The sequence below is a fragment of the Dunckerocampus dactyliophorus genome, chromosome 20 (assembly GCF_027744805.1).
Source record: "Dunckerocampus dactyliophorus isolate RoL2022-P2 chromosome 20, RoL_Ddac_1.1, whole genome shotgun sequence".
In the NCBI taxonomy this organism is placed as follows: domain Eukaryota; kingdom Metazoa; phylum Chordata; class Actinopteri; order Syngnathiformes; family Syngnathidae; genus Dunckerocampus; species Dunckerocampus dactyliophorus.
The window spans coordinates 5,597,457-5,622,986 of record NC_072838.1 but is presented as its reverse complement, the minus strand read 5'-3'; the positions used below and the strand labels follow the sequence as shown (position 1 = coordinate 5,622,986).

At 37.8% G+C, this 25,530-nt stretch overlaps 2 protein-coding genes across 2 annotated transcripts; both read right to left on the bottom strand.

Annotated features, from left to right (window-relative positions):
• Positions 1-468: 468 nt before the first annotated feature.
• tspan13b (tetraspanin 13b) lies at positions 469-15,189 on the bottom strand. The gene is made up of 6 exons (XM_054764580.1): positions 14,943-15,189; positions 10,061-10,228; positions 4,835-4,915; positions 3,774-3,887; positions 3,544-3,654; positions 469-875 (listed from the first exon to the last, which is right to left on the bottom strand). Exons 1-6 carry the CDS (start codon positions 15,003-15,005, stop codon positions 801-803), a joined length of 612 nt encoding a protein of 203 aa, XP_054620555.1. The 5' UTR covers positions 15,006-15,189; the 3' UTR covers positions 469-800.
• Positions 15,190-16,785: 1,596 nt separating this feature from the next.
• On the bottom strand, positions 16,786-25,013 carry agr2 (anterior gradient 2). Its single transcript, XM_054764056.1, has 8 exons — positions 24,966-25,013; positions 22,476-22,597; positions 22,334-22,397; positions 22,213-22,265; positions 22,048-22,124; positions 19,622-19,685; positions 17,269-17,352; positions 16,786-17,184 (listed from the first exon to the last, which is right to left on the bottom strand). Exons 2-8 carry the CDS (start codon positions 22,579-22,581, stop codon positions 17,135-17,137), a joined length of 498 nt encoding a protein of 165 aa, XP_054620031.1. The 5' UTR covers positions 22,582-22,597; positions 24,966-25,013; the 3' UTR covers positions 16,786-17,134.
• Between the last annotated feature and the right edge of the window lie 517 nt (positions 25,014-25,530).

The window sequence follows — 25,530 nt, the reverse complement described above, 5'->3', positions numbered from 1 at the left end:
TGTTCCTATTCTTTTGTGAGTTCCTGCAGCCGTGCAATTAAAATACTTTTTATTTGCACTCCACCGCATTCTGGGGGTAAAGCTTCCGACAGCTCAACCGAAGCGTGACGATATTCCCATATTTTGACATTATTCTCCTTTTTATACATTTTCTAAAAATGACCACTTTATTTGTTTTGAATTATGTCTTTTTTGAAATAATTTCTTTTTTAATATTAATGTGTTAATGAATATAGTTTTACAGTTCCAGGTGGCCCCCTGAAGGGAACCGTAACGCTGATGTGGCCCACAGTGAAAATGAGTTTGAAGCCCCTGTTTTATAATATCATTCCAGTATTTTTTTATAATTGTGTAATGCAGGCATTTTTGCCTGGGTGTGACTTTATTTGAGCATTTTCAGAACTATTTCGGCCCTCAATCATTAGAATGAAATCATTAAAAGACCTAAACAGGAGGCAATGGGAAAACAGAAGACAAACGTTGCCTCCTTTAGTGTTTTATTGTGTTTTGACAGTACAAAGTCGCAGATAGATGATTTGCAAAATCGCCAGCGCATGTCTGACACACTTGCCTCTATTTACAAGTCATGCAAAAGCCCAAATACACATAGGACACAGCCAGAAGCACACACTTTTTGCACAAACACACAAAATATACTGCAAGCGCACAGTATTTCCAGTTCCTCGCAGCACTCTCTGGTGTGGAGAACTAACCATCCAGTGTCGAGATGCGAAGATCACACTAAATGAGCGTTGCATTGTTATGTACAGGTCCGGAGAGGTGCCTGGACTGGAGGTGTTTCACAGGAAAGCACTGGGGTTCGCTCGAGGGTCCTTCTGGTTCCTGTAGCGATACGTCAGCCACACGCCCAAAATCTGACACCAAGAACGGAAAGAGGTCACACACTCAGATCACCGAGTCAATCGTGTGGGGACGTTGTTGCAAAATGTACAATTCAGAATTCAAACACAAGTATGCCACTAAAGCAGTGGTGTCCAAAAAGCCTCCTGGGGTCCATTTGCTGCCCGCAGCTCGTTTTTTACTCCAAAATTGTACCTCAGTTTGCGTACATTGTCCGGTTAGTGTACAGTATGTTGTGTTAGTAATGCACTGCTTGAGTCCAATTATGTGTGAATGTCTTTTTATCACAAAACGTCCGTGTTAGCATCCTATTATCTTGCTAATACACGGAAACAGGAAGGCAGGAAGTTAGCTTTGTTGCCCGAGAAGCTGAGTCACAAACAGAATTGTTCATAATTAGTTTTTTTAGACTAAAGCATACAAAAGAAAAATGTTTTGTTCTTCCTATTTTACATCAATGTGAAGAATATGGATAACTAGCATATGAAGTCCATATGAGATGCCGAGTTCACCCGAAAGTGGTTTGGAGGGGGCGCCGTGACGCTGGCGGCGTGACGTTAGTGCATAATCGTGTTACATATTTCAATGTTGTGATTTTCCGCTCTCAAAACAACGTGTAATTATGTCAGCAAACGCCTCCACGCTTGCCATTGTGTGTATTCTTAATTCTCCTGCTCCTCCTCCGTCTTCTTCTACGTTTGTTCACGAAACACTAAACCTTTATTCAGCCGCGACAATAACATTACCAGTTTATTCTGGTAAAATTGCACATTTCTTTCCCCTAATATTTTGACTTTATTCTTGTAAAATTACAGCAGTTTTTAAAAAAATAATTTTCCAACTATTTCTACTTTCTTCTTCTACATTTTCTTAATCGTAATTCTGACTTTATTCCGTAATATTTTGACTTTATTATCTTAACATTATAACTTTGTCCGCAACCTCATTGTCCAAAAATTGCAACTTTATTCCTTTTGTTTTTTCTCATAATTCTACGACTTAAAAATATGCATTTTTTTCTTTCATATTTCAACTATATGCTACTTAAATTATGTCGTTTTTCCTCAGCATATTACGTTATTCTTTTTCTTGTTAGATTACAACTTTCTTCTCTCCATATTTTGACTTTATTCTTGTAAAATTACTGTTGATTTTGTCCATTTGTTATGTTTTTTGGGGTTTTTTTTTTTTTTTAGTTTTCTTGTGAAATTATATTTTTGAAATGATATGTGATGATTTATATGTATTTATAAGCATTTTGAATAGGTTTCTGCATGTAAAACTATAATTGTAAAACTACAAAATGTGTAGGGATGTCCGATAATATCGGCCCACCGCTGGTAATGTGGAGGAGCGTGGAGTTGGCGGTGGGCGGACGCGGCGCTTGACTCCTCGGCGGACGTTGCGCGATTGCCGGATTTCTCACGCCACGCCACGTCGAGAAGCTAATTGTTGTTGCTGTTTCCATTGGCTTTGCAGCAGATTCGTGTTGAAATGGACGGATGGATGGATAGATGGTTAAATGGTAGGTAGCAGAGACAATTGAAGCGCCCCGGGGCGGAGCACAAGCCTGGGCACAGTGTAAGGAAACAAGGTTCCAATTTGGAGGGTAGGGGAAGTGTCTTGCCCCAGGGACACAACGATAGTGACTCGGTGGAGGGAGTGAGGAGTGAAATGTGTCTGGATGACATGCTGTACCTCCTGAGCCACGGCCAGTCCTGTCCAGTCCTTCCATGACAGGAGATGTTAAACATATCGGTATCGGTTGATATCAGAATCGGAAATTGGGAGTTGGACAATATCAGCATATTGGATATTGGCAAAAAAGCCAATATCGGATATCCCTAGTTATGTGTTAACATTTTTGCTTTTCTGGAACGGATGAATTAATGAATTAATGCTCCATTGTAGGGCTGCAACTAACGATTATTTTAACAACCGATTAATTGATGGATTATTTTCTCGATTAATCAATTTTTTACTTTATTCAGAAATAGAAGATTTCAACTGACGGAGCAAATAAGTGCACAAACACCACACTGCCGCTTGAATGTTCTGTTCAAATCATGTTAAATAATAAAAATGTAAATCAAATATCTTCAGTGAAACAATAAATGTACACAAAAATACAATCATGATCATTTTCTTAGTCGATTCATCTGAAGCTTGTTTCAATGAATGGAGTCATGGGTGAGGCCACAGAGGGACCAAATGACTATGAAGCAAACCCCTACTGTTAGTGGTTGGCTCCGCAACATATCAGGAAAAATGGCCATCACTGTTTTCCAAAGTCAAAGCTGATATGTTTGAATATCTTGTTTTGGCTAAAACACAAAGATAATAGGTCTGCTTTCATGGACGACTAAGGAAATTAAAAAATATTCACATTTGAGAGGCGGAAATCAGAGGATATTTCCACATTTAAATCAAAAATCGATTGCCAAAATAGTTGTAGATTAATTGGGTAATGGATTAACCATTGATTAACTGTTGCAGCTCTATTCCATTGTACTAAGCACCTGTAATATGCATTTATTCATCTGTACAAACCACTGTATGATTTGCTGGCACCAGCATCTTTCATACGTCATTAACAGTGGATTTTTACAATATTAAAAATGGACACACCTGTTGTAGAACAAGAGGAAGCTTCCAATACTGCTGGTGTTAGTCAAAGCTCACCTCAGTGAAACTGAAAAAGAGTCCCGTGCCTCCGACAAAGCGCAGCACTTCGTCAGCGTGTTCCTGGATCTTATCAGCGCACGGCCAACACGAGTGATTGGGAAAACAGGCCTGCGGGGGAAACACAAGAACCGGCGCTCACAGTTCTGACGGCTGGCTACAGGTGCAAGGCGCAACTGGTCTTCAACTTTATTTTGACACGCTGATATATGACGGCAAAGCAAACGTACGGCATCACAGGTGGCGTTGACGTCCACCTGCCTGAAGCCACAGCAGTTGAGGCTCTTCTCAACGTCTCTCTGGGTGCTGCGGGAGTTATTCCAGCCAACCTCCAGCAGATGATCCTGGGGGTGCACAGCAGCAAAGGAGTCCACAACCATTACAGAAACCCCAAAATTTGGACTACTACTACTAAATAGTAAGAAAAGTAATTGGCTTTCTTATGATGACTGTGTACATGCAATTTGTAGTGTGACGTAGAAACCGATACAGCGGTATCGGTAGCGGTACACAGTGGCGGAGCACCCCACTGGTCATCTAGACACTTCAGGTATCAACTTATTGCCACCCCCATGTGAGTACTGGTCTCACCTTGGCCAACAGAGTCCAGAGTTGGACAATATCGGTGTAACCGGCCTGCTTCACCCTGCCCGCTCCGGGGCTCGAACACACGACCTTCGCAATGGGAGACGAGAGCGCTGACCACACGGACCAAAAGCCCGGACTGTCGACCGCGCGTTCAGCGCAGCTCTTAAGGCTGAGGGAGTGAGGGTTTACCAACGTACACTTGCGCAGCCTCACAGGCTGCCATCCGTTCCATCGGCATATCAGTTATCGGCAAAAAAGCCAGTATCGGACAGCCCTAGTCTGTATATATTATGTCTTATTTTTTCCTTATATGTCTTATTTTTGCTTATTATGTCGACCATATTGGGTAATAAGAGTGTAAGTGTGACTATAGGGGTGTTATTTCATGTCTAGAGGGCTCTAATAATGTTAAAAATGTATACAGAAGATGGTAAACAGGTTTTCTGTGCTCTAACTAGCAAAATATTCCATTTATAAATAAGGAATCCTACTTGTTGGAAATTCACTTATCACGGTCGGGTGTGGAGCCAATGAACCGCCGTAAACGAGTAATGGATTTGGGACAGCACGACACGGTCAGGAGCTGCACACTCAGGAGCTACAGTAAGTGTACGTATGAAAGACAGGAGCACTCTACAGAGTGAAAGTGGAAAATGTCTGCAACGCAGCATGACGATCCATCCTTGCTAACTCGTCCTCTCACCTGTTGCTCCTTGTTGATGGCCAGACAGGCGCTGGAGACGGAGAACTGCACGATGAACACCATGAAGAGGATGATCATGTACTGGCATTCCGAGTCAAGGATAACGGCCACACCCTGCTGGTTGATTTGACTATTCACATCAGATCACCACACAAGCCATTTGAAGATACCTTTCATATACAGCATTTTTATTTTATTAATAACCAAGCCATCTTTTAGCTCATTTACATGACATCAGCATGTATCTGCTTCTGCTTTCTCTATCTATCCCGTGCGGAGGAGCAATGACACGTGTTGACTTTCACTTTATGGATTATTTCATTTTTGTCCTATTATGCCTTATGAATTATACTTGACTTTGCGTCAACCGCCTTTGTCCCTCGCGCGAGGAAGTTCGCACAAACCTCGCTATCATTTTGCCTCGGTTTTCGTGCAATATCGCACCTAACAAGTCTGTATCCTTCCACAAAATGGAGTGCCCCCCCCCCCCCCCCCCCCAAAAAAAAGCACCCGACGTGTTGCTGGCTCGTACTAAATAACCCACCATGAGGCCAAAGACAGTTGCGAGTGGCAGCAATTTGATCAATTGATCTCGCCAGGAAGTGAAGTAATGGATTTGGGACATTTAGCCTTCCCGGTACGTTGCTAGGTGTTAGCATGTTAGCATTGCTAGCATATTAACATTCGCATAGTAGCATGTTTTTCCATTTTCATAGGTAGACACTTATATAAAGACTTAGCACTATCATGCTAGGTGTTAGCATGCTAATGTTAGCAACTTAGCATTTGTTAGCATGCTAACATTAGTATAGTAGCATTTTTAGCCATTTTCATAGCTAGACATATATATAAACACTTACCACTATTATGTTACATATTAGCATACTAACATTAGCATGGTACAATTGCTGGCATGCTAACATTCACAATCTAAATATGTAGGTAAAATAAATGTAGGACTATTATTTATAGTTTAAATCACAATACGGGGGGAACTGTGGCGCATGGCGGCGGTCTGCTTTTCTAGTTCTCTATAAAATGCATTTTATGTTCATATTTTTGGGTGTCTGAAGCGGACTCATTGGATTGACGTTACAATTTGTGCTTTGAATTTTGCAGCTTCACTCACATCAGCTTTTCCAAAATATATTAATAAAGCATTGCTATTTCGTGGTTGACTACGGCCCATTATTAGTCAATAAATATGCATTAACTACATTTTTATAGGCTTTTTTGACCTAAAAGAATCATCTTCAAGAATAAAAATGGCTAGGTGACGTAAAATACAAATATAAGGCATTGAGACGACACATTCAAAGATGCTGGGAATTATATGTAAAGTAGTATTGTACACTTGTCACTAGGTGTCAGTAATGACGTGTAATGACGTGTAGTGTAATGACGGGTGAGACACACAAGCACCAAACCTGATGGTAGATAATAGGCTTTTATTGCAGCTTTGAATGATCTCACAGCAGGCACAATAATCCCTAACACAGGCTACTGTTGCGGTCGTAACCCATGCCATGCTAAAACTCACTTCCTGTCCGCCCTCTACTCATCTCCCCTAGGGAACACATTTACAGCAACACACCCAAGTACGAGTCTTATTTATTTCTTATTTCTCTTATTAAGTCTACTGTATTGGGTAATAGGAGTGTAAAGGTGACTATAGGGGTGTTATTTCATATCTAGAGGGCTCTAATAACATTAAAAATCGTATTTAGAAGGTCGTAAACCGTTTTTCTATGCTCTAACTATGAAAATATTGTAATGTTTTGACTATATGTAATGTCCATATAGGTTAGAGCAAATATTTTCAGAAAATACACCGAAATATCTGTAATTCCTAAATGGCTATATTTTCGTGAGGCCAAATGCTTGTGGACCTTATTGTATGCATGTGGAATAGTGATGGCAAACACCAGCGAGGCAAAAGGGACAAGTATTGTGTTGTACGTGCATTGTTTCACATTCCATTGTCATTGTGTCAAGGAAGAGAGCGTTCTCTGTTGACCAATGAACACAATGACGCCCAATGTCTAGGCCAGAGTGTCCAAAGTGTGGCCTTTAGTCTTTTATTGACTCTCGGCATATTGTAAAAATAAAATGGTAAATTGTCATTCACTTGTACAGCGCTTTTCCACCATTTACGTACTGATGACGCAACTGGGGGTTCAGTATCTTGCCCAAGGACACTTCAACACAATCACGGGAGGACGGAGGATCAAACCCGCAACCTTCAGGTTGGGAGGCGACCACTCTACCACCTGAGCCATGCCGCCCTGGCTAATACATATAAAAATACATAATAAATACATGAAAAACGCATTTATTATTCATATAATTAGATATTACACTAATTTGCTATGTCAGCTATTGTGTTCAGAGCACAACGGTGTCCAAAGCATGGCCTGGGGGCCACTTGCGGCCTCCGGTACATCCTAAAAATATCATTTTACAAGAAAACTGAAAAGAAAAAAAAACAGCAGTAAAAAAATAAAAAAAATACGCATTATTTTAGAAGAATAAAGTCCAAATAGTAAGCGAAAAAAAGTTGTAATCTAACGAGAAAGAACAATGTTGTAACATTATGAGGAAAAATAACGTCATTTTAGTAGGATAGAGTTGGAATATTAAAGAAAAAAGATGCTTTTAAAGTTGTAATATTATATCAGGCAAACAAAACAATGACTAAAGGTGCCGTCTTTGGAAAACAAGGTTGCTGAATACGATATAATCCAAGAATAAAGTCAAAATATTATGGGAATAACGTCATAATTACAAGAAGAACATTTGGTTTGGTTTGGTTTGGTTTAGTTTATTTGAACATGAAGGTTACAATGGAATACATCTCGTGAATCATTCTTTGACAGTTCCACATGTCCAAAAGGAGTAGGAAGAAGCAAAGCTTATTTAATCCTACCCCCCATCCATTCTACATCTAGTACAGTACATGTAGTTCACTTCCTGGATTCCATGTCATGTTTTCAGTGATAGTCAGGATAACACATAATAGATAACGGTGAGATAACCCTCCCCCCAAAAAAAGAGAGAACATTCATAATAATGATAATAATGATGACAATACTAAATAAAATACTAAATAAAATTTAGTATTGTTACGGGAAATTTAGTAACTTTCTTCATTAACATGAAGAAAGTTGAAATAGTTGGATTTTTTGGGCCCATGGCACATTCTAAAAAATATATATACATATTCCAAGAAGAAAATTTACAAAGATTATATTAGAAGAAAGAAAGAAATATTATGGGGGAAAAAAAACAACAGCAAAAATGGGAGAAAAAGCGCAAAGAGTGAAGTTCATACTAAGAATATGCTTTTTCACCCATATCACAAAGCTGAGATGCATTATTTTTCTTGAAATAAATATGTAATAATCCCTCGTTTATGGCGGTTAATTGGTTCCAGACCTGACTGTGATGAGTGAATTTCCGCCAAGTAGGATTCCTTATTTATAAATGGAATATTTTGGTAGTTAGAGCACAGAAAACCTGGTTAGCACCTCCTAAATGCAGGTTTTAGCCTTATTAGAGCCCTCAAGGCATGAAATAACACCCCTATAGTCACCTTTAGTCACCTCCTATTTCCTAATACAGTCGACGTGATAATAGAAAATAAGACATAACATAGACTCACATGTTAGCACGAGGTGGTCCAACACTTCCTGTCTCATCAATGTAACGTTAGTGACACCTAGTGGCCAGGGTAGAATAGTGTTTGTGGTTAGGGGAGACTCAACATGCTCTTCCATGGCTCTATTAACTCATTCAAAGACGTCCACACAGTACTTATACGTTTTTAGAATCCCGAACGCCCGATCCCAACAACGTGTTTGTTCGTCTTTTACGTTTTTTTGCGCGAGTGGCAAAACGAGGTGATGACGCAACTCTCCACTAATGCATTTCATCCATCCATTCATTTTATATGCCACTTATCCACATTAGGGTCGCGGGGGCATGCTGGAGCCTATCCCAGCTGACTTCGGGCGACAGGCGGGGTACACCCTGGACTGACTTCAGAGCCATTTAAGCCGTAAAAACGACCACAAGGTGGCAGAAGTGCATTTGATAAGAGCTCGGCAGGGATCAAGTGAATGGAAAAATCACACATGACAGGAAGGAGGAAGTGGGAGAGCGTGAAGAAGGTTACGCATTGTAGGGAAATTTCGACACATGCACACACACACGCACGCACGTGCACGCACATGCACATATATAGTTGAGTTCCAAATGGGAAAACTGTAAATAGTTCATGGTGTTATATTTGTAAATAAATTGTTATTTTTGGTGTAAAACAAACCCTTTTTTGTGTTGTTAATGTTGGTATAGTTTAGATATTTGAGTTGTCACAAAAGCAATAAATACAGTATTTGTGTCAAAGTGAAAGTTATGCTTGAAATGCATCTTTTCGCAAAAAGCTGGTTTTCTCCCTTTTGTAGTTGGGAGCTGATATTTTCCTGAAAAAAGTAGAAAAAAGTGGAAAAAAGTAGAAAGTACGTTTTTTTTTCTGATGGAAGATGGGAGTCTAGGTAGGTTCCATGTTTATATAGCCATAGAACACAATATTCTGTGTGCCTTGAAAGATCAGTCAAAATCATCTAAAATGGCCGCTACTGAAGGGGTTGTCCTTTGAAAAATGGCGGGGATTGAACGAGCTAACAAGCAGAGCACACAGATGCAGTGAACATTCACACAGGAGCTGCTGTCGGCCACAACTCACATCAGTCCCTCGCACTCTCCACACTGCTAACACTCAACTCTAGCTAGATGACGTCCCACAACTCATTCCCAGGCCCCGCCTCTTAAAGGCGTACACAAGTCACAGAAAGGACACAATATATCGTCTTCTGAATGCCTTATATTTGGATTTTCCTTCATTTACTCATTTTTAGTTTCAAAATGCTTCATGTAGGCCAAGAATATGTACAGTTTTATTAAATTCGATGATTTTTTTCACTAACAATATCTACATTGGATTGCTTGTAGCATCTTTAATGCACAAAAATGCATCAGAATGTTAAATAAAAGTTATTTCTGATTACTAGAAGAAACAAAGTAGAACCGTACGGCAAGCCCTTGAGCTCAAACACTCCATTCCTCCCTACTGGCGAGCCTGATAAGTGAGACGGGATCTCATCAAATCATCAGGCGATCATCCAGGCAACTACCGGGACCAAAAGGTGCGAGGCATGTGAAGGATACGAAGAAGAGGAGGACCTGGTGGTGCTTCATTGCACCAATGAGGCCGGCCAGAGCCACAAAGAAGAGGAAGACGCCCACTCCGACGACGCCGCCGACCACCTGGAAACTGGAGACCAAACCAAACCACTTGCCCCAAGCTGCTATCCCAATCATCAGCAGGCTCACCATCTGCGGGACACAAGCACATCCAGCGTGTCGTTTAGAAAACGCATCATCAGCATCATTTGTCATGGATTTCACACATTCCTCACATAGAATTCAACACGGACCACATGGGAACAGGAAATAACCCAAAAATGAAACCTTGAAAGCAAATTGGTGTCCCACAGTAGAGCAGGGGTGTCCAGTGAAGGCTGCGTAGTGAAACATGAAAGGATGCAACTTTGCTACTTGGCCATTTTCATTTTGTAAAAGTAGCTCTCACAAGGACAAACGTTGGTGACCTCAGCTTTGTCTTCCAGGTGAAAAAGCCTATTATTAATATCAACTTCACTTTTTCTCTTTTTTTCCACAATTTTTTTTCTCCAAATATTTCAACTTTCGTCTTAAATAATCTTTATAAATTTTGTTTTCCTAATATTATGACTTTATTCCCATGTTTTGATGTTATTTCTTATTTTCCACATTTTTGTTGTTGTTTTTTTATGTTCCAAAAATTTCACATTTTTATTTTTTTTAAATAATTTTTGTAAATGTTCTTCTCCTACAATGACTTTATTCCCCTGAAATGTTCATTTTACGTTACGTTTTCCCCAAACAAATTTTCCGAAAATGACTTTATTTTGTTTTGTTTGTCATATTAAATGTTTTTAAAAATAACCTGTTTTTATTTCGTATTTGAACTCTATGCTACTAAACTTGAACTTTTCCTCATAATATTACAAATTTATTCTCACAAATGTTTTTGCTTGTTAGAATATTTTCTCTTCATATTTTGACCTCCGATCTAAAAAAAAATAAATAAACAGCAGTTTTTAATGTTGTTATTCAGTAATAATGTTATAATGCTGTTCACAACCTCATTTTCCAAAAATTACAACTTTATTTTGATTTAGATATGATATTATTCTATTCTATTATTATTATTATTATATAATATTTACATATATATATATGAGGGTAAAGTCACAATATCAATATAAAAAAAACTATGAGCACAAAACTCAACTCTGTTGTGGTCCGTTTTATTTTTATTGCCCCGCAGCAAAGTCTAACTATAAAATTTAACACGAAAACTAAAAAAAAAACACCGACAACAGCAAAAATCAGCAGTAATTTGTTGTAATATTATGAGGAAACATAATGTAAATATTAAGAAAAAAAGATGTTATTTTTGAACGGTTATAATAGTATGAAAAACAAACCAAACACCAAATAAAGTAATTTTGGGGAAAATTGCGCTGCGGAAAAAGTTCTAATGTTATGAGAATAAAGTCAAAATATTATGCGAATAAAGTCAGAATTATGAGAAGGAAATTTCCAAGTAGAAAGTTGAAATACTTGGGAAAAAAATGCATCAAAAATAGAAAAAACAGTGGTAATTTGACGAGATTAAAATTGAAATATTAAGAGAAAAAAGTCACAATTTATGAGAATAAACTTGGAATATTATGAAGGAAAATAATGTAATTTTAGTAGCGTAGAGTTGAAATACCCCCCAAAAAATGCTATTTTTAAAAAGTTGTAATATGAGAAACAAACTAAAAAAAATAAAGTTGTCACTTTTGGAAAATTAGGTTGGGGAATGCGTCAAAAAATATATACATTATGAGAATAAAGTCAAATATTACGGAAAACTGCAGCCTGTATCCGTTTTTTATCGGCCCGGGGCACATTCTAAAGATATAATTTAACAAGAACACTTTTTAACGGCAGAAATCAGCAGTAATTTTACAAGGGTAAAGTCAAAATATTAAGAAAAAATCACGGTCATAGTTATATTCAAATTAAAAGTCATAAACTAACGAGAAAAACCATCACTAGTTTATGACAATGAACTATAAAAAAAAATATTATGAGGAAAAATAATGTCACTTTAGTGGCACGAAGTTGAAATATTAAAGAAAAAATACGATATGTTTTAAAAATGTTAATATTAGAAAAATATTAAAAAGAATAAAGTTGTAATTTTTGGAAAATTAGGTTGCAGAAAATGTTATAATGTCACAAAAAAAATAAAAAAATACAGTATACTGGGAATAAAGTCAGAATTACCAGAAGAAAGTTGTAATAGTTGGATTTTTTAAAATTTTTTAAATATAGCAGAAATGGATAAAATATTTCAAGACTAAAGTCACAATGCTGAGGAGAAAAGTCGTATTCTGACGAGAAACAAAGTCACAATTTATTCGAATAAACTCGTAACATTATACGGCCCGTGTATGGATTTCTTATGGCCCGTGGCACTTTTTAAAAACCTTATTTAACAATTAAAAAAAACAAAAAAAACAATAACAGCAAAAATGAGCAGTAATTTGACAAGAATATAGTAGAAATACTCAAATTAAAATTAATAAAAAATCAAATGAAGGAAAAATAATGTCAGTTTAGTAGCATAGAGTTGAAATAGGAAAGAAAAACATCCATCCATCCATTTTTTATGTCGCTGCTCCTCATTAGGGTCGCGGGGGGATGCCGGAGCCTATCCCAGCTGACTTCGGGCGACAGGCGGGGTACACCCTGGACTGGTCGCCAGCCAATCACAGGGCACATATAGACAAACAACCATTCACACTCACATTCATACCTATGGACAATTTAGAGTCGCCAATTAAGCTAACATGCATGTTTTTGGAATGTGGGAGGAAACCGGAGAAAACTCACGCACGCACGGGGAGAACATGCAAACTCCACACAGAGATGCCCAAGGGAGATTCAAATTCTTCCCCATTGTGACTGTGTGGCCAACATGCTAACCACTAGACCGGCGTGTGGCCCGCAAGAAAAACATGTTATTTTTTAAAAGGTTGACAAATGACAAACAAACAAAACAAAATAAAGTCACTTTGGAAAAATTTTCGAAGATGATTTAAAAAAAGAGCAAAGTTGATACTTATATGTTTTTTCACCGACATGACAAAGCTGAGATGCAGTTTATTCTTGACGTATATGGAAGGTGTTAGCATGTCTACATGTGTTGCTTTACTAAATATCAAAGTGGCAAAGTTGCATCCTTTCATGTTTCACCATGTGGCCCTCACTGGAAACGTTTGGACACCCCTGATCTACAGCCTCTAGACCAGGGGTGCTCATTACGTCAATCGCGAGCGACCGGTAGATCGCCAAGGCGCTTTGGGTCAATCGTGTAAACATGACTTTGTAGACGTCACATGACACCAGCCAGCCAACATTAAGCTCCCCTCCTGAGTCGCTCTTGCTGCCCCGCGTCATTTCAAAGCTACACACGGAGACGCGACTTTCATCTTTATTATTCTGATTTATATCTACAACTAAAGTTATCTGTTCACTTGTAGCGGCTAGCTACGTAGAAAAGAAGCGTACTGTTTACTGGCTTTGCTTTGCGTCATGAACTCCACTACAGAAATCAGTGTTTCCTACACGTTCGCTTCTTAAACTATTAATTTATGATGAAATTAAAAATGTGCCCATTGGTGAAACCTTTTCAATATGTTGCCTTGACTTCGGCTGGATTGTCTTTTGCGTAATCATTTTTAAATTCTTGTATATTGGTAATGTTTGATAGCAAATGCTAACTGGATGTAATACATGAACTGTGTGCCCTAATGAACGCTACATAGCTAATGTGACTGACATATCACCAGTACTCAGGTTATGTACGCAACTATTTAGGAGTTATGTGGAATTATTATTATTTCCATATTGAATATAATAATGATATCAACTACTTTGATGACCTGGAAACTTTGAAAATGTGAATGTGAAATATTAATCATGAATATTTACAATAAATTTCAAACTTTAGCGCTTAGATTTGATATGTTATATGTTTTATAGAAAGAGGTAGATCATCTCCACTTGTAACTTGCATGCTGAGAAAGTGCGTGCCCCCCTGATATACGTGCATAACCTACAGAAATATGTACTCATATATATATTTTTAAATAAATATAGTAAAAGTATAGATGTTCTATATTTACAGTAAGAGGTAGATCTTTGGGACTTGGTCATTTTCAAAGTAGCTCGCAGGTTGAAAAAGCGTGAGCACCCCTGATCTAGACATTACGCCGCTATGACGTGCCATCAAAACATGACTGCAGTGGTTAGCTTCTTTTTACACTTGAATGCCATGCCGCAACCGGCAAAGTTAATAAAGGTTTTAGAGTTTGTTTAAATTTGTATGATTGATATTACTTCCTATTTGCGTGTCAGTGCTCCAGGTGAAGCTTCCCTGCATGGCGTGCACCTTGCACGCTCAGCGTCCACATCTCGAGTCATAATGGAGCTTTGAACCCGCGGAGACAACAGTGAAACCGCAGATAAGGCCGGCTCGTGCAGCTGTTTATCTCCCTGCTTGGGCTCAGCGTTTCCCCACCTGCAAAGCTGACTCCATTTATAAAAGTCCCATAAGTACTGCGAGGTTTTCATGTGATTTATCACAAGTGATGTCGTTCAGGCCTCGCACAAGGCAACTCCCTGTGGCAGAGGATGAGATCCCAGGCTCAGATTAGCAGACAGGACATCCTCTCAATTTGCGCGTGATGGGAGGAAATGGATTTTATTTCTAAGAGAGAGGGTCTGTGGTCACACGCTGAGCATCTGACAATATCCCACGGTGAATAATTGATTGAGCGAGTGTGTGACGTTTGCTTGTTTACATTTCCACTCTCCCAGCGCAGAAACAACAGCGGCGAATGAGAAGGAAGGCATCCATATGTTATAGTGTGCTGTGCTGGATACTCACAATGTAAAGGATGTTGAGCGCGCACAACGAGTGTTTGGAGCAGGTGAATCCAGCGCAACCCATTTTGGTCGATCGATAAATAGGAACAAATGGTAGAAACAACAAGTCGTCGTCCAGATTACATCCACATGAGCCAACGCGTCGCTGGGACAGAATTCAGCAGCAACGGATGGTCGCCTGGCACCGAGTCCAGCCGACTGACTCACCGCCACGGCCTGCTGTAGCGTAGCGTCAACGTACGCGAAGAAAACCGTGGAACACGGAAGTTACGCTACAGGCTTTAAAAATAAAGGTGGAGAGCCTTTTGGTTGGCAAAAATCCATCTATTTTCTACTCAGTCTATATAATAATAGTAATAATTCTCCCTAACATGATGCTAACTTTAAAAAAATGATAAAACATTATACATTGTAGGAAACATTTTGTTGGCAAGATCAATCCTTTCTGCTCACTTTACAATACTTTTTTTTTGTTGTTATAGGCTTTATAACGTTCCCACAATATTTGCATATTAAATTAAGGAGGATGTTCCAAAAAAATAGGGGAAATTGAGGGAAATACTGATCTTCCACAAGAACTTCCACCATCACCTTCCCCCCGTGGCGCAACCGTCTTATTTTACCTGCGTGCTTCTTTTATTTTGAAGGCAAGACGTCACCGGCTACAGGATGTGTTGCGCCGATCTTGCCCGAGTGTTGCCGAGCAGAACGGAAGCTACACACTTAATATTATGAAGTTATTCCCATAATATTTTCATTTTATCCCCCGATTATTTTTTTTTTTACTTTTTCCCAACATAATTTCCCAAAAATAACGACTTTATTTTGCTAATAATATTACAAATTTTAAAAAGCAATATATTTTTTCTTTCTACTCTATGCTACTTAAAACGACATTCATCTTCCTTATAATATTACGAGTTTACTCTCTTAAACTTGCACCTTTTTTTCTCTCATTAGAATACGAGTTTTTTCTCTTCATATTTTGATTTTATTCTCGTAAAATTACAGCTGTTTTTTTCCAGTTAGGTGTTTTTTTTTTCATTTTCCAACTATTTTAACTTTCTTCTTGTAAATTATGATTCTATTCCCATAATATTTTGACTTTACTCGCATAATATTGTGACTTTTTCAGCAACCTAATCTCCCAAAAATTACAACTTTATTCGTTGTTTTGTTTGCTACTCATAATATTCCAACTTTTTTTTTTTAATAACGTCTTTCTCTTTAGTATTTCAGCTTCATGCCACTAAAAAGACTTTATTTTTTCCTTATAATGTTACATTCTACTTGTAAAATGATGCCTTTTTCCTCACTAGATTACAACTTTTTGCTCTTAATATTTCTACTTTCTACTTTGATTTTTGTTGTTATTGTTTTTTTTTCAGTTTTCTTGTTAAATTATGTTCTTAGAATGTTCTGTGGGCCAAAATAAAAGTTTTTTTTTTTTTTTTTTTTATAAAATAAAAGTTAAAATACACACACGTGCCACATTTTGGATACCCTGGTATGTGCTTTATAACACATCGACAACACTGTCGTCATACAGTCATGGGAAAATGATGAGACCACCCTTGTTTCTTCAGTTTATTGATCCATTGTAATGCCTGGTACAACTAAAGTACATTTGTTTGGACAAATATAATGATGATAACAAATATAGCTCATAAGAGTTTAATCTAAGAGCTGATATGTAGCAACTTCCATGGTTTTCTTGATAATAACCAAAATCACTTACATGAATAGCGTTGTACTGCCAAAAAATGTAACTCTTAAGAGCTATTTTTGTTGTCATTGTTATATTTGTCCAAACAAAAGGTACCTTTAGTTGTACCAGGCATTAAAATGAGCAAGAAACTGAAGAAACAAGGGTTACTTGTTATTCTGTGTAGCTTAGTACTTTGTTTCCATTTTTACGCATATCTCCGCTATTGTCACGTTTTCGTGTTACATTTTGTAAAGAGACTCTCTGCTTTGGTGTTTGTAATCTTTTATGGGGTACCGTCCAGTCACATGGAAACAAACAAAAAAAACCATCCATCATTAAATTGCCCCGACCGACAAGAGAACATAAGAAGGAAGACGATTTGAATGGAAGTCACCAGACGTAACTTCCCAGTGCTTGCTTTTTCGAACACGTCAGTTGCTGACGTTGACGGCGTCTCCGGAGGAACCCGTGTCCGGCCCGCAGGCTCACAGCTCAGACTTGAGGAGTTTCTTGGCCTTCTGCATGTTGCTGATCACTGACAGACGAGAGAAATGGTGTTCATTGCTGCTGCTGGAAACCTGACCTCATGCTGCAGTCGTGTAGCGGGGTGTCGGCTTACGGAGTTTGAGGTCGGTTGGTTCGTAGGCATACATGCGGTTGGCGTAGCGACCAGTAATGTCAGCCCTCACTGTCATGGAAGGGTCTGAGAGGGAGAACGAAGGTATCACGAGTCAAGATGATGCGTCCATGAAAACCATGGAAGTACAGCATGACTTCAGTTGGCTTTCATATATGCTGTAAATAGCAATGTTGTTCACCACAGTCGTTACATACACGCCTTCTAGAAACATCCTTTTACCTTCATTCATTGGATCAAAACACTCATATGGATTAGCATTAGTGCTACAAACAAACAAACTATTTTTAATCGGATTAATTACAGGGTTGCTGTGGATTGATTTGGATTAATCACAATTAAATATTCATTTTTAATCTAGAGCAGTGGTGTCCAAACGTTTTTCCAGCAATGGGCGTCACGTGAAAAATGAAAGGATGCAACTTTGAGCAAACACATGTAAGAAGCGATGCTAAAAAGTTATATACTGTACAGTCGTACCTCGCATAACGTAAACCTCCTTTTACGTAAATTCCACTGGACGTAAAGAATTTACGTAAAGTTTTTGCATCGTATTACGTAAGACATTCCATATAACGTAAAGCGTCAAGTCTGCAAGTTCAGAAATTCAATTTGAATAGCTGGCGCGACAGAGAGAGGGAAACATTTTCCATGACTAACAGAGTACACTCGGTGACGCCTTCTGACGCTTCACGCTCTCAATGGCTGATTATCGGGGCACCGCCCACGCTCTCATCTCATTGGCTGACTTATCCAGCGCGTCCGTGAGTTTGTGTGAGAGACAGGCTTCTCCCTTCCTCATCGTAGTCGCCCTTAAACTAGTTGATTGGTTTTGTTTTTCACTATTATTCATTTACAGTAATCTTGTTTATTACCTTATTTTATATTGGAATGTTACTCTACTATGTTTATGCTAACGTTTTCTTATATTTTCCCACCATATTTGGTGGACTTTGAATATTTTGAAGGGCCAAAGGTGGTGAGTTTGGGAAGATCTTGGAACAGATTAGGCTATTTACATGTATTTTACGCTTCGTATAACGTAAAAACCCTAGAACGTAAACGTTCTCGGAATGGATTATTTACGTTGCAGGGGCGTCCACTGTATATTGCTAAGATATATATAACATGAGATATAACATACGATATACACTATATCATATGTTATATACTGTATAGATGCTAAGAAGTATTTCAAGATAAAACTGCATCTCAGCTTTGTGATGTAGGGTTGAAAAAGCCTATTTTTAATATCAACTTCACTCTTTCCCCAATTTTTTTTCCCAAACATTTCAACTTTCTTATTAATTAAATCTTTATAAATGTTCTTTTCCTAATATTATGACTTTATTCCCATAATGTTGTGATGTTATTTGTATAATAAACTTAATTTTCCCCCAAATTACTACTTTATTTTGTTTTGTTTGTTTCTCATATTACAACTTTAAAAAAAGCAACTTTAATATTTCAGCTTTATGCCACTAAAATGTCATTATTTTTCCTCATAATATTCCAAGTTTATTCTCATAAAATTTTGACCTTTTTTCTCTTTAGATTACAACTTTTTTCTCTTCATATTTTGACTTTATTTTTGTAAAAGTACCGCTGTTTTTTTTCATTTCGGCATTTCTTTTTCTTTTTTTTTTTTTTTTACTATTTCAACTTTTTTCTTTAAAATTTTCTTCTTGTAATTTGGACTTTATTTTCATAATATTCTAACTTTTTTTGCAACCTAATTTTCCAAAAATTACAAGTTATTACAACCTGAAAGAAAACAGCTTTTTTCTTTATTTTTCAACAACTAAAATACAATATTATGATGTTATTGTTGTAAAATTATGACTTTTTCTCATTGGATTACAACTTTTCTCTCTTCATATTTTGACTTTATTCTTGCAAAATTACTGCAGATTTTTCCATTTTTGCGTCCTTTCACTTTTATATGTTTTTGCAATGTGCCGCAGGCCAATAAGGAAAACAGCCACGGGCTGCAAATGGCCTCCGGGCCTCATCTACGTTAATTGAGTTCCATTTTGTGTGAGCAAAGAGACCGAAGAAAGAACATGGGCTAGCGGAATCCCACATTAAACATATGCTTGGCGCTCATGTGGTATTTTAAGATGGAAGCGCCTTTTTGCTTTATGTCGGCCCACAGCCAGTGTAAGTGTGGAGACCGAACGATCAAGAAATGATAATAATATCAAAGTGGCCCGACTCAGCCTTTCATTCTTCTTTCAGTGGCCCTTGGCGATAATTTGGACACCCGTGATGTGGCTAAAAGCATATTCTAAATGGATGTTAATAAATGTTACTCGGTGTAGCGTTCAGCTCTTACCAACAAAAATGATTCTGGGAACGTACTGTCCGTCTGGAGAGAGATGTTTGTCCGTGGTTTCATACTGTGGAGCAACAACAACAACAAAAGGGATTCACTGTATTGCAAATGAAATTGGACACATTTTTGAATGTATGGCAGTTTATATGTTTACATATTCACCTTTCGCAGGTTCGCTGTTTGGCGGGATTTTTTTTTGTGCTTCTTTTTGGTTTATTACAGCGTATGAGCTGTATTACAGGCCGAGCCTGGCCCTTTAAGAAGAATTGCATTGTGGGAAGTTGAGTGTCTATCTCTTCCCTCTCTCGTCTGTCTGCACCGCCCATTGTTTTCTGCATCCTGATTGGCTGTCGACCATTGTCAATCAATCTCCCCCGTGCCGTCCTGCCATGTCTCCTGTGTCATCGCTAGCTTGCTAGCTTGCTAGCTTGTAAATGAATCTTCGGTTCATCTGCAGCAATATGTTTTAACGAGGATACAAAAAGGCTACAGCGGAACGGCGCCAGGACGAAAAGGCAAGGTCACAGGAGTGAAACATGCGTGAGTGACTTCATCATTTCCTTGTGTTGATCATTAAGGTTGATTATTAAAATACAAACGAAGGTTTGAACGTTTTTGAGAGTGTTTAAACAAGAGAGAAATGTGAAAAAAATGTTATTGCCTGTCTGAGAAAAGTGGTGAGGAATTTTACAGCCTTAAAACACATATAATCATTGGAAAAACATGGCTGTTGGCTACTTCGCGGAGTTCACCTATTGCGAGCCATTTTGGGAACCTATCCCCCGCGATAAACGAGGGAACACTGTAATTATACAGCACAATTAAGAACATTTACTTTTGTCATAAGAAAACAAACCTGCTTATAAATTATATATAAACGGAATATTTTCATAGTTAGAGCATAGAAAACCTGTTTACAACCTTCTAAATACGCTTTTTAACATTATTAGAGCCCTCTAGACATGAAATAACACCCCTATAGTCACCTTTACACTCCTATTACCCAATATAGTCGACATAATAACAGAAAATAAGACATAAATAAGACATAATATTGACTCACACATGCTAGCATTGGGAGAGTTTGCTTTTTTTACTTCCTGTTTATGCATAGTACTTCCTGTGGTGGCTATTGTCTCATCAATGTAACATTACTGACACCTAGTGACAAGTGTAGGATGCTACACATCATCACAACGTCTTTGAATGCGTCATCTGCATGCCTTATATTTGAATTTTACTTCATTTAGCCATTTGTATGCTTAAAAATGCAAATTTAAGCAAAAAATTATGCCAAGTTTGCTTTTTTTTACTAATAATAGGCTGTATTCACACACAAAACAGCATGATTTATTAAAGAATATATTTTTCTTTAAACTGTGATAGAATGAAGCTGTAAAAAACTTGAAGCGCAACGTGGCGAGGGGGCAAAGTACATACATTAAACAAGAAACGTTTAATTTAATTAAAGATGATCTGATAATTAAACAAAAAATGTGAAACATCAGTTCACAAATTATAAAAAAATACAAATAATATTATAATGAGAATATCTTAAAATTAGTACATTAAAAAAAATGTATATATTAAATCAGGGGTGTCCAAAGTGCGGCCCAGGAGACATTTGCTTCCTGTGGCTATTGTTTTATTGACCCTCGGCACATTCTAAAAATATAGTTTGGCAAGAAAACTCCAAAAAACAACAGCAAAAAAATGGAAAAATCAGTAATTTCACAAAAAAGTAAAAATATTAAAAGGAAAAAGTTGTCATTTTACAAGAAAAACGTCCTAATATCGTTTTAGTAGCATAAAGTTGACATATTGCAGAAAAAAACACATGAAAGAAAGTTGAATATTATGAAAAACAAACAAAACAACAAATAAAGTTGTACATTTCAGAACATCTCGGTGTGGAAAAAGCTACAATGTTACGAGAATAAAGTCAAAATATTACAGGAATAAAGTTCAAATATGATGAGAATAAAGTCTTACTTACCAGAAGAAAATGTACAAGAAAATTAGAAAAAAAAAACAACAGCAAAAATGGAAAAAAAAAAAAAAAAGCTCCTTTTCAGAGAATAAAGACAAAATATTAAGAGTCACGTTCGAACGAGAAAAAAGTTGCAAAAAAGTCATAATATTATGGGAATAAAGTTATGATATTTACAAAGATTATTTTAGAGGAAAGTTGAAATATTTGGAAAAAATAAAAAATAAAAAAACATCAAAAATGGGGGGAAAAAAAGAGTGAAGTTGATTGTAATAATATTGTTTTTCACCAAAGCTGAGATGCATTTTATTCTTAAATATATTTCACTTCTTAGCATATCCACGTGTGTTGCTTTACTAAATACCCACGTGGCAAAGAGCAATGTTTGAAATATGATTATTGAGTTTCATGTCCAGGTGACAAGAGTGTGACCTACCACCAGGTTGAGCACAACAAAGTCCTCATCCAGGATTCTTTGGATGTCATTGTTCTCGGAAAAGACCTTCTTGAGCGCTGTCAGGAAAAGACGTTTGCATTCTTGTGTGAAGTCATGTGACAGAACGAGCAGGACATGTGACTGGCTGGGAAGGGTGACGTTTACCCAGGCAGTGTGGACAGTCTTCCAGGTGAAAGAGCACCATCAAGGGCTTGTTTCTGAAAGCATCCATCGGTCACGCAAAGACTCGCCAAACGTGCTCACACGTGCTCGTTTTACTTCTCACCTTGACCGAGCCCAGTAGAGCGCTTCCTCGTACGTCTGAGCCCAGATCAGCTGGTCACCCCAACCTGGAGAGAGAGAGAGAGAAAGAGAAAGAGCGGTCGGGACGCAGCATCTTCAGCCTACGTGTCATCCTCGCCACCAACCTCTGGACAGAGTCTGAGGGCTCCTCTTGCCCGTCTTTGGGGTGTATTTCCCAAACGTACAAGACCCGGCGACGAGCACCAGCAGTAGTGACAGTGATGCTTTCATCTTCTTTGCCAGCTTCCTGGAAGACATGGATGAAGAACATTAGAGCAGGGATGGGGGGACCTTCGCACTCACGTCCAGAAGCAGATGGATGTACAGTCATCCCTTGCCACTTCCGATTTCACAGCTTGTGGTTGAGTCCGGCCTATTAGTAGTCACAAAATATCCATATTGAAGCAAATGGGTTTTTCCAAGCGTAAGAATGACAAATATAAGGCCTTCAGTAGACGCATTCATGATATGTAGTATTCTACACTGGTCACTAGGTGTCGGTAATGTTACATTCACTACCTTTTGCTAGCAGTCAATTTTCCGATTAAGGTCAATATTCCGGTTTCAGAAACATTCGGAATAACCCGTTCACATGCGTGATGTGAAAACCCCCCCAAAAATCCCAAAACGCATGCAGGAAGAAGAAGCGTCATTTCCGCTTTGTCATTTCGACACGGTGGATAATGAACGCCCTTGTTAGTGTTTTGGTGCTGGTACCGACCCACCACCGCCAGTACTTCACACTGTTCTGTCTCACTTTCTTCATTAATGGAAGGGGAGAACGTGAGGGAATAGGAAACGGAGCCGTGGCTGGATCCACCTGAGCCCCCCGGACTCTTTGGATGAAGATGCGTTCGTACGAACCCTGCTTTGTGTAACTTCTTGCTCCCGATTCTGATGGTACTTTCTACCGTCTCTAAAAGACATAAAGTTCCTGTCTTTCACCACACCAACGAGGTGGCTTGTTACCTCCTTACTCCAACAGTGTGGGGTTTTGTGTGTCGTCATGTTTACAAGTAGTTCCTGCCAAAGACACAAGATTCCTTTCCAATAGAACAGAACACAAATTAATATTCCTTTTGATCGGGATATCCCGATAGGCGTATACATGACACGATATTCGGGTTAGAAAAGGAGTAACCCAGGGGTGATATTCGGGTTTTTAAAAAACGGAATATGAGCATATTCCATTTTTATTGGTGTTTACATGTGTTATTGCTAACATTATAATCAGATTATTTGACTGCATGTAAACGTACTCAGTGATGAGACAATAGCCACCGCAGGAAGTGCTGTACAGAACAGGAAGTACAAAAAGAACCACGAGGAAATCTCCCAATGCTAACGTGTGAGTCTATATCAGGGGTGTCCAAATGTTGTTTTTTTTAAATAAAGGATGCGGGGGGCACTTTGATGTTTTACATTTTGTAAAGCAACACATGTAGATCTGCTAAGAAGTTCTGTACAAGAAAAAACAGCCTTCTTGAAGCTTTGTGTTATACAGGTAGGTGACATAGCGTACTATTCATATCCACTTTTAACATTTACAGTATCTTTACACTTTTTTTTTTGCTCATTTTTACCAACAGAAAAAACAATACAAATATTTCAATCTTATTCTCGCATATGTTGACTTTTTTTTTTACTTTATTCTCGTGATATTGCAACATTTTTCCCATATAATACGTAAATACGTATTCTTTGCGGTCTGGGATTCATGATATTACGACTCTTGAAATAAAAAAAAACGCTCTTTTTTTTCCTTCTTTATGCTTATGCTTTAATGGCTTTTCCCCTCACACGATCACCACTCTTGCTTAACTTTATCGTCCTGATATTTTAACATTATCCTTGTAAAATTACTGCTGTTTTCTTCCATTTTTGCTGTTGTTGTTTTATTTTTTTTTGTTTTTCTGTTTAATTGTATTTTGCAGAGGGCCATTTTAAAAGCGCCTGCGGGCTGCAAATGGCCCCCGGGCCGCACTTTGGATACCCCTGGTCTGTGTCATGTCTAATATGTCTTATGTTCTTTTATTATGTCTACTGTATTGGGTAATAGGAGTGTAAAGGTGGTTATAGGGGTGTTATTTCATGTCTAGAGGGCTCTAATCATGTTGGGTCTAGAACCACTTCACCACGATAAACGAGGAATTACTGTACATTCAACAGAGATTATGATAGAAATGAAAAATACATGAATGATGTTTTAAAATGAGAATAATTATATATAATACAAATTAAAAAGGAGATTACAATAGAAGGACAAAAACATATTATTATTATTAGCGTTTGTCTGGAGTGTACAGCTAATGGTGATGTAGTTGTAATGTACTTTTTATAGCATTAAAAGTGATTTAATGACGTAATGAATCATTTTGTCATCATTTAAAGGTTTAACATTACATGACTCGTACGCTGCAACAAACTACTCTCATTTTGTCAACTGAAAATTCATGTTGAATATTTGAGACATTCAAAAATACATATTATTATATTTTTAAATATCTATAATTGTCACTTGAGCCTGCAATGTGGGTTCATTCAGCAAGTGGTGAAAAGAATTTGAAGAACGACACATAGAGCGTGGTAGCGTAGAGTGCGTATGATGATCTTACCTGTTCCTGGATGATCAGGTGAGAATGGAAGTGGTTCGTCGTTCCAGGATGTGGTGTTCTTTCACTCTCACCTGCCGGGTATTTAAATACACATCCGTCTCAGGTCCCGCCCTCTTTACACCTTCGCTGTGCTCCAGTGCCTCCTTGGGCACTTTCAGTCTGCCTGACTGCCTAGTTTGGTGCATTGTTGTGTATCAGGCGTATCATCGCGACGTCCACATGGAAGAACATTCCAAGAATGACTTGGGCTGCACTAAAAAAAAATACAGGAATGGTTTGGATTATTCAGGAATATTTTACTTTAAAAAAGCAAATAATAATATGCAAGTGAAACCACCTTTTAAAAATAACATACAAATTGTCTTTAATTGATTTGAAAAAGTCCCATGAATTAGAAATATGTGTTAATTTATTACAAGTGCTGGTTGAATAGTTTAGAATTTATTTATTTGTAAATATTTATGATTATTCTAGAATAAATTATAAATAATAATACGGTAACAATTAGTAATATGATACAGCATATATAAATGATATATGTATATTATAAATCTATTTGATTTAT

Bases quoted from the DNA above. Each gene is read 5' to 3' on its own strand.
- tspan13b (XM_054764580.1), bottom strand. From the start codon at position 15,005: ATGGGTTGCGCTGGATTCACCTGCTCCAAACACTCGTTGTGCGCGCTC. The intron at 10,229-14,942 runs GTGAGTATCCAG...TGTGTCCCGCAG, and splicing joins CGCTCAACATCCTTTACATT to ATGGTGAGCCTGCTGATGAT. The intron at 876-3,543 runs GTGAGCTTTGAC...TCTTGGTGTCAG, and splicing joins TCTTTTTCAGTTTCACTGAG to ATTTTGGGCGTGTGGCTGAC.
- agr2 (XM_054764056.1), bottom strand. From the start codon at position 22,581: ATGAAAGCATCACTGTCACTACTGCTGGTGCTCGTCGCCGGGTCTTGT. The intron at 22,398-22,475 runs GTTGGTGGCGAG...CTCTCTCTCCAG, and splicing joins CCCTCAGACTCTGTCCAGAG to GTTGGGGTGACCAGCTGATC. The intron at 17,353-19,621 runs GTAAGAGCTGAA...TCTCCCTCTCAG, and splicing joins TCCCAGAATCATTTTTGTTG to ACCCTTCCATGACAGTGAGG.